Raw genomic sequence first — 14,819 nt, 5'->3', positions numbered from 1 at the left:
TACGGTTAGGTGACATGGTTGTGTGCCCCCTGATACTTAATTTGAAACTAAGTCAGTAGCTTTACAAGGCCTAACACACGGGCATGTGGCTTCGCCGTGTGGCACAAGTCAGTGTACCCTCCAGTTTTGACACGACCTGGTACATAGGCGTGTGAGGCAATTTCGAAGGGTACACGGGCTAGTCACACGGGCATGTGGTTGGCTGTGTGACCCAAGTCAGTGAGTTACACGAGGTAGGACATGGGCTGGGATACGACCATGTGATCCCATTTTGAATGTCCACACAGCCTGTGACACGGGTGTGTCTTTGGCCGTGTGAGACACATGGCCGGACCACACAGGCGTGTGTCCCCTGTACTTTGAAAATTTTCTATGTTTTCCTAAAAATTTCTTGTGTTCTCAGTTTAGTCCCGAACTACTTCTAATGTTTGTTTTAGCCTCGAGGGCTTGAATTACTATATGATTGTATTTGAATGATGTTTGTTTGGATATAAGAATTATTTGATTGTTGAATTGATAAATCCGATAATACTCCGAAATCCTGTTCCGGCGACGGATACGAGTTAAGGGTGTTACAAGACCACTCAAATTTAAATATTGTAACCAATTTCTAAACATCAAAATAAACAAACAAAACCCAACATCTTATATTTCTTCTCCACAGCCACACTTCCCCACATTCTCACCCTTTAAAAAAAAACATTTCGGCATTTCAACGTAAAATTCGGCCCCTCTTGAGTTGTTCAACAAGGCCAAAACTCAGCCTTTTTCACCTTTGAAATGCTCTCCAGGACTCCCACTGGCGATACGTGCCCCATCACCGTCACCCTCTTGCTCTCTAGCTCTATACTGAATGATGTCACCCCTGCTTTTTTCCAAAACAGTCACACACTCCCATCTTTTTTTAACCAATCATAAAAGCCATCACTTTCTATTTACTGCTACTTTACCCTACTTTGCAACCGCTTGGCTCAGCCTTGGCTTAGCTTCAAGCTCTGGCTTTGCACCAAGATCGGGTTATGAAAAGTTTTTTTGTAACGTTTTAAGGAAAACAAAAAAGGGTGTCACATGATGCCATGATTTAACTGAAATCACTTGAGGGAAATTTAAATAAGTAGCATAGATTCGTTAAAATACCTTCCATTTTGGATAAATGCTTCTTCACTTTACCAGCACAACCTTGACAATGCAAAGCGACTCGCATCACAACCACCTGCAATTGCTTATGAGAGAAACGACTATATAAACCAATGTTTATTTTACTTGACACCCATGTCCAACACATATTTGAATAGGAGTGCGGGGGAATATGACCTCTCAAGGATCTTCCAAATACATTAAGAAACAAAAAGCATGGAAAATGTTGGACATGCGCAACGTAGGCCATGCTTGATAATGTAGAACAGGGCATTGAGATATTCAAGTAAAAGATGGTTATTTAGCCTTATAAGTTATAACCAAGAAGGACAGTTGATTTTGTTGATATATTTATCATTCCCACGTTATTACATGATTCACATTGACATAACCAAATGGTCGTTAAAAGACACAGGTGAAAAACAACATAAAATCTTAATTTTGTGTCAAAAACTAGAATTGACTATCAACAAGCGTAAATAGGTCACTTCTTAAAGTCATACAAAAAAATGGTATATAATCGAAGCCTGACCTGGAAAACATGATCTGATGAAACTAGCTGAACTGATCTAGAGTGGGGCATTGGCTTCTGTTCTTGATTTCTTTCCTTTCTGACCAAGGGAGTAACAATGGATCTCTTGTCGTCTCCAACAAATCTTTGAGACTCGACGAGCCTAGAGTACTTGTAATTGTTGATCAATCTAGTATTATCTGTACGGATTCTGGTTAACTTTCTTGGCACCACTGCCGAGCGAGGATCAACTGCCATGCACGTTGCATTTACTGCAGCGGATTGGCACATGAAACCTCTCATCTTACCATTCTTCATCTTCTAAACAACCAAGACAACTGTGGAGGAAGAAGGTTATAAGGAAAATGGTAACCTAACTGAGCAAGGATGAAATGAAAAGTAGGGTCTGCTCTTATAAGTTAAACGTAGGAAATTGTAAATAAAAAAGGAAAATATGCATGTACTACATTTATGACTTAGCTAACTAGGCCTTGGAGGCTGTGACAGTAGTCAATACTACCCAGATTGTTTTTAAATTTATGTCTTGAATACGAGCCCTTCTTTTTAAATTTTACATATATCTTGTATTTATATGCAAGTAGATGTTTCTCTGTTAATGCTTGCACCTACCTATCTTTGTCTAGGGTTATTAATGTTGAAAGATGTTAATTTATATCCTTCACTTTGGTATATATATTATATGTGATGGTACAAATGAAAGCAAAATCCAGAGTATATTTTTCGCAAAATTACATAAAAGGTATGAGCCAATGTTATTCCGATTGTTGAAGAAAAGCAATAAGTTTATGTCTCCCTAAAAATTAAAGTTCTAATTATGATATTGTCGGTCGTGCCAATTATTGTGTTGAGGCCACCTACTTGAACATGTTGAGAAACATGGATAAAGCAAAGTCCTGAAATTATGACTTGACTGATAAAAGGATTTTGGTTGGAGTTAAATGAGTATATTAAGAACAACAATTTGCCATTAAAAAGAAAAAAAATAAAAAATCTCGTGGCTTTTATATACAAAATCATAATCCAAATGTTGAGTAGTGTATAGAAGATTGGGTTATGAAGAAACGATCGCCAAATTATAGGGCACCAAAGAATGGTGGGTAAAAGAAGAGCAGAGGGGAAAGTTTAGGTAAAGTAGAAGAAAGGGAGGACGTAGAATAAATGAGATTGGCATGGTAAGTGACTGCAATAGATACAGTGACAGAGCTGGTAACAACTAACATATCAGACCTGTTGCTTCTGTTGTTCTTTCTGGTTACTGCCTGTCCATCTGTCTAGTGTTGATCTCATATGAAGATGGTTTTAAATTCTTGGAATTGACCTGCCAAAGTGCGGATGCCACCCCCAATGCCGTTGTTTCTCAAAGATATATACTTGTGTAAATGTCTCAATCAACCAGCATGTAGAGTAAATGCAATATATACTTGTGTAAATGTCTCAATCAACGTGAATTTACTGCAATATAGATGTATGATGTATCCAACGATACTCTCTCCACAATCGAAGGGGTGGTGGTGCAGTTGGCTAGCGCGTAGGTCTCATAGCTTTCTGAGTAATCCTGAGGTCGAGAGTTCGAGTCTCTCTCACCCCATATTAATTCTTTTCTTTTCCTTTCCTTTTTATATTTCTTGAATATATATTCAAGGCATTAAAGCATGTTTACCGCATTTTCTTTATATTTTTATAATTTTATATAATCTTTAAATAAAACAATTCAAATTTTAATACCCAAATAACAAGCTATAATATTTATAAAAAAATTCTTTATCACATATTTATAATCATTAATTAAAAATTTTCAAAATATATATTTTACATAATTTTCTTGTATCTACATAGTGGGTCTGGCATAATTTACTGCAATTGACCAATATGACTTTAGTTATTCATTATATTACTAATTTTGCCATTTTAAAGATTTTTTAAAAATATAAGATCCATCACATTAAATAATAATTTTAATTTTACTAAAATATTCAATTAAAGAAATTTATTATACTTATAAATAAGATTTTTGATTCTATTAAAAAAATTTATTTAATGAATTTATATATAATAAATAAAAATTATTATGTTCCAATCAACAAAGAGAATAAAAAGAAAATTTATATTACTGTAATTTTAAATAGAAATTTTTAATTATTATTTCATATATAAATTTTATAAATAATTCATTTTACATCATCTAATATATTGCAATTATATTTATCTATCAATTATTATAGTAAATTTATTGACTATTAAAAAAATAAAACAATAATGATTAAATAGTAAATTTATTGACTCGAACCCAGACCATACTTAGGACAATGAACACCCTTACCCATCAAGCAATCATATGGGGTTTAATATGGTAAACATGCTTTAATTATGATTTGAATTTATTATAATATTTGAATTAGTAAATAAGTTAATATATTTTAATTATTTTCAATAATTTTAATAATAAATATTATTTCACACTAATTACAATACATTATTTTAATAAATAAATTAAAAAATTAGATAGACAAAATTACATATCACGTATGTGACATTAGAAATTTGTATATATTGTATATATATTAGTTTCTAAACATGGGTTAATTTTATTTATATGATATATGTTTACACGTTAATTTTATTTAATTAAAAACTAAAAAATATAATTTAAATTTTTTTAAATAAAATAAAATTATTATCTTATATTTTAAATATTTTTAGTATAACAAAAAGATATTATAAATATTATTAATTTTAAGTTAAGTATGATAAAATATTTAAAATAGGTTCAATTTTGCTATAGTCCCTGTACTTTAAGAAAGTTGTGGATTTAGTCCCTATATTTTAATTTGATCAATTTTAGTATTTGTACTTTTCGAATAGGTTAAATTATGCTATAATCCTCATACTTTTAAACTTTGAAAATTTAGTCCTAACCCAAATAGAATATATTAAATTCGTTTGGTTGAATTAAATTACTAGTCATATACTATATGTACAATTGTAGATTTGGTCCATATTCTCCAATTGAATGATTCTAAGTCCTTATACTTTTCGAATTTTGAAATTTCAATCTTGACACAAATGATAGTCTTTACTCTATTAACTAGATTTTAAGTGAGTTATATGTGAAAATAACAACCAGACATGACATTATACGTATGATAATATGTTTGACGCGTCAAATTTTGGGAACAGTAGAACTTAACTTAATGTTGAATAATTATAGTTTAGTGATGACTAAAACTTTAAATTTTGAAAATTACAAGGACTAAGAATGACAAAATTAAGGTAGAAGGATTAAATCCACAACTTTCTCAAAATACAAAAACTAATATCAAATTTTAACCACTAAAATATGACTTAATATAAAAATAAAATATAAAAATATATTTTTAAATTTTAAATTATAAATTATTACTAAGTGAAAGTAAAAAGACATATGTATGATTTTGAATTACTTTTACTTTAAAATAATTTAAAAGAAATTTAATTTAATGATAAAAATAAATTTTAATTTTAAATAATAGGAAAAATAATATCTTATTATTAAATTATTTAAATTTTTAAAATTATATTAATTTATTCGCTTTTATATCATCTTAATAAAATATACTTTAAGTTTATAAGTCATAAGATAAATAAATTAAAATATTAAAATCACATATCATATAAAACTATTTTTTAAAATGTGTTGTAAAAATATTCAAAATGTAAAAGTTAAATTATATAAAAAATAATAATTAAACATATCTTTGTTAGCTTTGATATTTCAAGATTTTGATATAATAATATTTAAGATAAAATTTACTTATTTTATTATCAAGTCATTTAGTGAAATTATGTAACACCCCCTAACCCCAAATTGTTACCGGAACAGAGTTACGGAGTATTACCGGACCTATCAGACAATTTACAATTAATTCAAAATAAATGACATACATGTCTTGATTTAATTATAAAGTCCCTATATTGGACCCTCGAGGTCCAAATCACACGTTAGAATTAAATCGGGAGTTGTTCGGGTACTCCGAAATTTTTTTTTTGGTACAAACTCAATATAACCCCTTTATAAATATCTAACATTCCCTGCAAATTCAAATCGAGACCAATCCAAACAAATCGATTCATGAATTTATACATCTCTAATTATAACAAACTAATAATATAAAGTTCTAACATTTTTATGTTTATAACAATCTAAAATAAAATGTCAAATTGATTCATTTAAATTATCATTCAATAAAATTGGCCAAAGCTATGACATAGACTATGTTTAAGACATATGTAATTGTATGGAACAACCATTACCATCATTTATCATTAATATTTATGTATCAAAATAACAACAAATTACAACCTAGGTACATGTCATTTTTAAAAGAGAAAATACATCACCACATATTTGAGTTCGGGATCAGCTTGGATGTTGAGTCGTTAATCACTTTTGTACCTAACTTGCGCACGGAAACAAACCATACACTGAGTATGCACTCAGTGGTTTTTCTATAAACCAACACTTAAATAATTATAAAATACATAGATAACACTACTCAAATTCAATAACTATTCAAATATTCACCTTTTCAATCCAATGCTCTATTTTATTTCAAACTCAATATCAATCATTATTTTTCAATAACAATTATTTGTTTATTGTTATTCAATAACAATCAGTTATTTAGTATCAAACAATCAATAACAATCAGTTATTCAGTCCAATAATACAGTCATCCAGTTATTTAGTGCAATAGTTTACTCCTATTAACATAGCTCGGACTTAGACGGATATACGGATCCAAACAGCACACCAGTATGGCACTCAGTACCTCATCGGCTTTGCCAAAGTAAACAGTAGTAATACGGTACTTAGTACCTCATCGGATTAAACCGAAGTAACAGTAACAATACGACACACAAGGTGCCTCATCGACTCGAAGTTGAAGTAACAGTACGACACTTATAGTGCCTCATCGACTCAAGGTCGAAGTATCCCTAAAACACTTCCAATCCTATGGCATGCCAATTATATCCAACTTAACCCAATACAGTTAATAGGGTATTCAATTCATTTCTCAATTCATAGTAATTAATTATTTCAATATCTATTTCACAATAATTACAAATTCATTTACATTCAATTCAATATCAAAACACTAATACTTACTTTAATATATTTCCATACACATCAAATAATAAAAACAACAATTTTTAAATGTTAAGTTCAATTTATAGAAATACAAACCGTAATTCTCGGATTACTCTTCATCAACCTTCTCTTTTCCTTTCTTTGTCGATGTCTCGGGTTCTTTGTTAGCTACGAAAATAAAAATAATTTATATTATTAATACAACACTAATTATAACAAATAATTAAATTTCTATTCAATTTCCACTTTATTTTTAATTAGGTCCTAATTAACTAATTCACTTTACTAACTTAATTCATACTTCATTCTTATTCAAATTCCTATCAAATTCAACCTAACTATCAAGTGTTCATAATAAAACCCTAATTTAAAATTTCTTTCAATTTAATCCCTCAATCACAAAACTTATAGCTTTTTTTACAATTTAATCTATTAACTTGAAATTCATTCAATTAAATCCCTAATTCAACAATTTATCCAACATGAGCCCATGCATAAAATTTATGAACTTTCAAGACTTCAATTTAATTTCAACAAAACTTTATTTTAAAGCTTTTAAAACATCAAAATTAAGTAAAAATGACTTAATTGACTTACCAATTAAAGCTTAAAGCTCTCAAACCCTAATTTCTCCTTTTATTTTCTTTCTTTCTTTTCTTTCCCCCTGTTTCGAATTGCTCTCTGATTCTTTTCTACTTTGTTTTGTTTTCTTTCTTTATTTCATTTCTTTTATTCTTTTACTTTATTAACTTAATAATAATAATAATAATTATTATTATTATTATTATTATAATAAGTATCTTATTTAATAACAAATATATATTACAATTGGACACACATATATTTGACACTTGCCTATTATCATCACCATCCAATTGTCCTTATTTTATTTGTTTTATATAATTTAATATTTTAATATAATAAAAATCTTTTTTACTTAAATAAAAAGTAATTAAATAAATATATTACAAATGTATAAATATATCCATTACACTTATATAATTTAATCACCATACATTTGTCTTTATTTTAATTTTTTTTAATAATATAATCATAATTTAATAATATAAATTATAATTTGATAGAATAATAATAATGATAAATAATAAATATCTATTTACTTAAATAAAAAATAATTAAATAAATATCTTACAAATGTATGCATACTATTATTACATTTGTATATTTTTATCATACATTTGACTTTAATTTAATTTAATTATATTTATAATTAATTAATTTAATAATATATTTTATAATTAAATTATATATATTTTCATGATTAAAATCTAAAAATATCTCAGACTTTAACATGTTTGCCGCCTTAACTTATGCTAAATGGCTTATTTGTCATTTTAGCCCTTTTTACTTTTTATTAATCTATAATTTAAATTTTACCCCTTATTCAATTTAGCCCCTTTTTTTAATTTCTCTTAATTAGGTTAAATTCATATTTAAACACAAAATTAGACTCAAAAATATTCCTAATAAATTTTACGAACCCATTTCGCTAAGATAGAGGCCTGATAATATACTTTTTCAATACCCGTGAATTTTGGTTCATTACAAATTATTGTTGAAAATTTCATTAAATTTTGTACCAAATGTTTTTGAGTTAATATTAAAGTGTCCCAAGGTGTTTAAATTGATTTTAAGGCATTTTGATAGCTAAGTATTGATACCAAAGGTCTAGGTATCAATACATTGCAAGTCAGTAGCCTCAAAACCAAAATGGAAGGCTAGGTATCGATGCATGCCTTGTGTGTATCAATACATGCTTTTATAACGACTAATTTTACAGCAGGTATCGGTACTTGATTTGTAGGTATTGATATTTGGGGATTTGTAGGTATTGATATTTGGGCTGCAAGGCCACTTTTTTCAATCTAAAATTAATATTGCAAAGTCTCCAAATAGCTAAATTTGAGTTCTTGATAAAAGTCGAAGGCATTACAAAATAGAAAAGATCAATATCCAAGCAATCAAAACAAGAGAAAACTATTCAATTATTTATTTATTTCTTTTTTCTTGTACATATCTCTTGCAGCTTATTATAATATATTTTGTTATTCTCGTTTTATTGTATTAGTGAGCTTAACTTTGCAAACACTCACTTATTAGAGGTTGATAATTGGTTTGTTTTTTTTTTTCTCTTTGTAATTAATAATGTAGTTAAGGTTTTTTGGTAGAAAACCTTAAACAATTATTAAGAGCTTTCTAGTTGAGCATTTGTAAAAGAAAAAGGGTTTTAATTTAACCATTTTTATGCAGAAGTTTCTATCTCAGTCTTAAAAAAAAAATAAGGAATGTAAATCGATTTGTCCAAGCTTTTCTCATTTCTTTTAAACTAGAAAAGTTTGTAGAAGTTTATAAAATCCTAATTCACCCATCTTCTTAATATTTTTAGACCTAACAATTAGTATCATAGCCAGGAGTGAATTTAGGGTGCTGGCAGGGGGCCTGACCCCCCTAAAATTTTTAAAATTTTAAATTAATAAAAATAAAATTACACTTTGGACCCTAAAAAATAATAAAATTTTGATTTAACTCTTTAAAAGTTACATTTTTACTATTGCATAAATTACAATTTAATTTCGACCCTCTCTAAAAGGAATTTTGATAATAAATTGAAAATTTTAAAAGAGTTGTAAAGTTTAATTAATTTTTTTATTTAATAATTGTTGATTGTGAGAGAGAAAGTTGTAGCTGGTAATTTAATTGTTGGCCCTGTATCAACTCATGATCAAATAGTAAATGTCTTCACCAAACCTTTGTACCCTCCTTTCTTCAAATTTGGATCCAAGCTTTAAGTTGTTAACAAGTTGCTGAAAATTACTGAGTTGGGTGAATATTAAAGATTGTATCAGCTCAAGTGTTACTTCATGAGTTTGTTGTTTTAAGCATGTGTTAAATGTTAGCTTGATCAGTTAGTTGTAAGTTTGTTTCTACTTGTGTAACTAATTCGGTTAGTGGTTAAGCTTGATAGCAGGGGCAAAATTAAGGGGTTAGGAGGAGGTTCGGATTTCTCTAAAATAGAAAAAATTTTATTTAGATCTTTTTAAATTTTTAAAATTTTAAATTAATAAAGGTAAGGTTATATTTTGAATTCTTTAAAAATATAAAAATTTGATTTAAGCTTTTAAAAATTATAAAAATATAAGTTATTAAAAATGATGAAATTATTTTTTTGCTATTATAAAAATTACAATTTAATTTCGAAAAATTTTTTAGTTTCGCCCTAGTTAGTAGGTCAATTAAGCTTCTTGTTAGTACGGATGAGACTCAACTAGCATACTAACAAGCACTTGTATAAATATTCTTTTGGATTATTAGAGCCTATGAAATAAAATAAGTAGACTCCTTTCTTTCCTCCTGTTCAATTTTTCTTTTGTTGCTGAATCTTTGCTGTTAGTATTTAGATTCCGAATAAAATCCACCACTAAATCGCTTAAGCTTTTCATATTAAAACAAATCATGTAACGTGAGTCACCATTTTACATGCTTATTTTTAGGTGTCTAAAATGAAAACTTTTAGAAGTTAGGTAACCAATTACCCAACTTATAATATGTATACATTGTTATATTATATATATATACATGATAAGATTAGAAAATGTTGTAAAATTCGGTAAAAATTATAGTTTCTGACGAATTTATTATTTGCTACTACAAAACTTTCGACACGTTAGGGGTGGTGGCGCAGTTGGCTAGCGCGTAGGTCTCATAGCTTTCTGAGTAATCCTGAGGTCGAGAGTTCGAGCCTCTCTCACCCCAAGCCTAATTTTTTCATTTACGTTTATTGAATTTTTAACTGTGGAATTAAGATTATGACATATTATATTTATTTATTTTTAAATTTTTTCATTTACGTTTATTGAATTTTTAACTGTGGAATTAAGATTATGACATATTATATTTATTTATTTTTAAATTTTTGTAATTATTTAATACATAAACGGTAAAAATTTTAACTTCACAAATGGAATTGAAATTCTAACATATTGTATTCATTTACACCAATCCCTTTCTTTTTCTTTTTTGTTAAGATAAGAGAAAAATATTTTCTTCTAAAATGAATGATTATTTGACATATAAATAATGAAAATTTTCAACTTTACAAACGGAATTGAAATTTTGACACATATTTATATTTATTTTTAGGTTTTTATAATTATTTGTTCCATATATTCCATTTCTTTTTTAAAATTATAATTTAAAGTTAAATGAAAAAATGTCAATTTTGGTTATAGAATAAAAATTTCAACGGTAACAAATAATTATTTAATATATATATATTTGAATTAGAGAGAAAAATATATTGAAAATGTTGGAATGGGACTTTTACAGTTCCCCATGCATTATTTATTGAATGTTATAAAATAGTTGTATCTCAAAGTTTTTTCTCATCAATCTTATAAACCGCTAAAGAATTTATTTTGTTCAATTAGGATGATCTAATTTTTCTTATTTATTATTTTGTGTCCAAATCCCTTCAAATGCAATTTTAAAATTTTACATAATTTAAGTTATTATAATAATGTTTCTGATTTTACTAAAAAAAAAGGGTTTGTGATTAATTGCTCAACTGAATTGAGACTTGGTTGATAGATTACACCAACTCAATCAGTCTGTAACACCCAAAAAAATCGATATATTATAAAAATAGTGTTAAATTAAATAGTGTATAATTGATTTCTGATAAAATGAGGGGGAGATATAAAGATGATAATAGAGAAGGTTAATAAATGCTAAAGAAAATTTTAAATTAAGAAGTATGTTGAGATATGTTAGCCTAAAGCAATGACTAAATCGTGAATATGTGAAAAAATTGTGGCCCAGGAGTAGATATTCAAAAATATAAGGGGTCAAAGTGTAAAATGAGAAATTTAAAGGAACAAGAGTAAAAATAACCTAGTTTATTAGGACATGGAATTCACATGTAGAGACCAAATTGAATAAGTGAAGAAATAAGAGGGACTAAATCACAAATTTATCAAAAGTAGTGACTAATGATGAAATTTTAAAGAAACATGAAGGGTAAAATGGTCATTTAGTAAAAAAATAATTATTGGGTGTAATAATGATATGGGAGATATTTTGAATATTTTATTTAATTAAATAATATATTAATAATAATTAAATTATATATTTTTATAATATTTTAATAATAAAATGATAATATAAATGGGAGGAAAGATGATGAATTTTCTTCCTCCTTCCCTCCCCAACGTGAACGGCAAAATGGAGGAGAGAAAAACTTTCCTTCTTTTACAATTTGGTCTTTATTATGAAATGTCATTTTTTTCTCAATTTATTTAATAATTTTCATAATCACCTAAAAGGAGAAGTGAAGTAAAGATACTAGAGAGTATGTTCATCAATTTAGAAGCAAGAAATTGGTAGACGAAAGTGAAGAAAAGGGAAGGATAGTGAGGAAGATGAGAAAGAAATGGAAGTGAGGAAAAAGGGAAGAAACTCTTCGTAAAAAAAAGGTAAGTTTTCATGCAAACCATAATTATATTCAATAAAATTAAATATGTTGAAAATAAAATGTATAAAATATGTATTTTAATCTAAATTCTTGAAATAGAAAGTATGTAATGAAGCATGACTTCTAGAAACTTGAAATACTAAGCTTTCAAAGTAAGAGATAATATGATGTGTGTTGTAAAAAGCATTAAGAATTAAGAAATGTGTGTGTCGTCTACACGTAAATATGAGTGATTAAATTGAATAGAAATCAAAGGTATAAGGACTATGTATGATTAAATGAAAATAATGTAAAGAACCATAGAGAAAGTAGAGAAATTTACTAAAAATACAATTTTGGATAGCAGCAATGATTCTACTTTGAAAGTTCACAAAAAAAATTAGAAATTTATTTAGAGATTAAATTAAATATTAAATTAAAGCATAATGAGTCTAGTTTTGCGTAAAAGAAACAATGCAAGTAATGGAATTGTAGATTGTAAGAAATAATAATTGTTGTGAGACAATGTCAGAATGATTTCGGGTTCCTCTGTTCTAACTTTGAAAAATCATTATAAATTGTAAAAAAAAATTTAGGAGATCAAATTTATATTCCTAAAATCTTAATCAACCTATTTTCAGGGGAAACAAATGGTAACATAATACGAGATTTTTACTGAATGATATTTAATTTTTAGTGAAGAAGAGTCAAAGTTGCCTAGCAACAGAACAAGAGAAGGTTTGAGGAAAAATATGTATTAATCGACATATGTGAAAATTTGAAATTTTTATGGTAAAAAATTCATTGAGTCTAGTTTCAAAAATAACAAGCGGATTCTAATTTCGATTTCTTTAGAAAAGATAAAAATAATTTAGTGACTACTACTCAAATAGACAACTTTACTAAGAGTATACATATGATTCGTGTAATCATAATTAATGTTAAAAGAAAGCATGTTATACTAAAAGCTAAATAATCTTATATATGTACAATAAGGATGCGGAATGGAGTGGAGGAGAGAAGAATAATAAAAGGGTTGAAATATTATGAAGTCATTATAAGTGTTGGAATGACTAATACATATGAGAAGTTTAGAGGAATTGATGAGATAATAAGTGAATAATGGGTATTTGATGTGTTCATGAAATGTTAGTTAATAAATTGAAGTATTGCGTTGAAGGCTATATTGATTGGATTAACTGAATTGCAAAATATACAAACTATTTTTGTAATAGCTCGTTTTTAGGGTTAATCGGAACAGTGGTTTCGGGGCTACCAAATCTGACGAGTAGGTTTGTAAATATTATATTTAATATTTACGAGCTAATTGTGATTTTAAAAAAAAAATTTTGATATTGTGATTTTTGTTTTATAAGCGATTTATTAAATTCAAGTGGTATGACCCTAAGGTCAAGTGGGTTTAGAAAATGAGGTATCGGGACCTTGTTTCTATAAACTGAGTCGTAAATATTTTTATAAATATTTACGTAGTGGCAATAAGATGGTATTAAAGTTTCGTTGAAAAATATTATCGTTTCGATAGTTAATTAAGCAAAAAGGACTAAATTGCGTAAAGTGCAAAAGTTGTGTTCTATAAGCTAAATGTATTAAATAGATATAGAACTTAAAAGTGAAAGTCCTTATTTGGTAATTATCCCATTAAAGAGATAGTGGGATATGATGGTTGGGCATTTGGTGTAATAAATAAAGTGTATAAAGGTTAATATTATAAATTGGTTAAAAATAATAATAAAATGAATAAAATAAAAGAATCAAGGTGTCATCTTTTTCATTCTCTTTTTACCAGCCGAATATGAAGCTTGAGAAGCCATGGAAGAAGCTTCCAACTTTCGGCTAATACATGGTAGGCATTTCTAATCCCGTTTTTAATTATTTTTATATTTTCGGGATCGTTGTTGCTTAATCTATCTAATGAGGGGGCTATTTTGCAAAACCATTGAATAGTTTGATATTTTCCATTGATGAGTATAATAGGGTTTTGAAGTTTAATGGAAGAATATGAGTCCTTGTTGATAGTTAAACACTTTTTGTTAAATGAATTTTTGTGAAATTGACAATTAAGGGCTAAATTGATAAATATGAAAACTTTGTGGTTAAAATGTCAAATAAATGAAATGTGTGGGCTGCTAGAGACACTAGTGATATTCTTCTATAGTATAATTTTACTCAATTTCATGAATTTGCATTTTTATGATGTAGGGACTAAATTGTAAAGAAGTTGAAATATTAGGGGCAAAATTATAATTTTGCCATAAAGTGAATTATGGACTGTTTTGATACCATGAACATTTGGCTAAGCTTAATTATGGTTAAAATGGTTAATTTGCATGTTTTGAGCTCAGAGACTAAAATGAATAAAAGTAAAACTTTAGGGGTAATTTTATAAAAATGACAAGAATGACCAAATTGTATGAAATGAGGTGTTTTACTGTCTAAATTAATATATTGAATGAAATTATTAATTTAGATCAAGATCAGGTGGAAAATCGAGGAAAATGAGAAAATTACCAAAATACCCCTGAACTGTGGTA

At 27.5% G+C, this 14,819-nt stretch overlaps 1 protein-coding gene and 2 non-coding genes across 4 annotated transcripts; 2 read left to right on the top strand and 1 right to left on the bottom strand.

The window, feature by feature from the left end:
* Positions 1-625: 625 nt before the first annotated feature.
* Positions 626-2,194, bottom strand: LOC107939285 (heavy metal-associated isoprenylated plant protein 3). Of its 2 annotated transcripts, none has more exons than XM_016872593.2 (3): positions 1,670-2,194; positions 1,138-1,213; positions 626-865 (listed from the first exon to the last, which is right to left on the bottom strand). In XM_016872593.2, exons 1-3 carry the CDS (start codon positions 1,964-1,966, stop codon positions 744-746), a joined length of 495 nt encoding a protein of 164 aa, XP_016728082.1. In that variant the 5' UTR covers positions 1,967-2,194; the 3' UTR covers positions 626-743. The 2 variants fall into 2 exon arrangements, with proteins under 2 accessions (XP_016728082.1, XP_040938351.1); XM_041082417.1 differs by having other exon boundaries at positions 858-995; positions 1,670-2,121.
* Positions 2,195-3,171: 977 nt separating this feature from the next.
* TRNAM-CAU (transfer RNA methionine (anticodon CAU)) lies at positions 3,172-3,257 on the top strand. The gene is given in 2 exon segments: positions 3,172-3,209; positions 3,222-3,257. It is a non-coding gene; the product is annotated as a tRNA-Met (tRNA).
* Positions 3,258-10,485: 7,228 nt separating this feature from the next.
* On the top strand, positions 10,486-10,571 carry TRNAM-CAU (transfer RNA methionine (anticodon CAU)). The gene is given in 2 exon segments: positions 10,486-10,523; positions 10,536-10,571. It is a non-coding gene; the product is annotated as a tRNA-Met (tRNA).
* Positions 10,572-14,819: the final 4,248 nt, after the last annotated feature.

The sequence above is a fragment of the Gossypium hirsutum genome, chromosome A12, assembly GCF_007990345.1.
Source record: "Gossypium hirsutum isolate 1008001.06 chromosome A12, Gossypium_hirsutum_v2.1, whole genome shotgun sequence".
NCBI classification, from domain to species: Eukaryota; Viridiplantae; Streptophyta; class Magnoliopsida; order Malvales; family Malvaceae; genus Gossypium; species Gossypium hirsutum.
Note: the sequence above shows the minus strand (reverse complement) of the source record. Positions and strands in the feature narration are given on the sequence as shown.

What these genes read in the sequence shown, in the direction of transcription:
- LOC107939285 (XM_016872593.2), bottom strand. Translation starts at nt 1,966, where the DNA reads ATGAAGAATGGTAAGATGAGAGGTTTCATGTGCCAATCCGCTGCAGTA. An exon ending in CATCAGATCATGTTTTCCAG is followed by an intron (nt 1,214 to 1,669) that starts GTCAGGCTTCGA and finishes AAGCAATTGCAG; the next exon opens with GTGGTTGTGATGCGAGTCGC. An exon ending in GCATTTATCCAAAATGGAAG is followed by an intron (nt 866 to 1,137) that starts GTATTTTAACGA and finishes GGAAAAAAGCAG; the next exon opens with GGGTGACATCATTCAGTATA.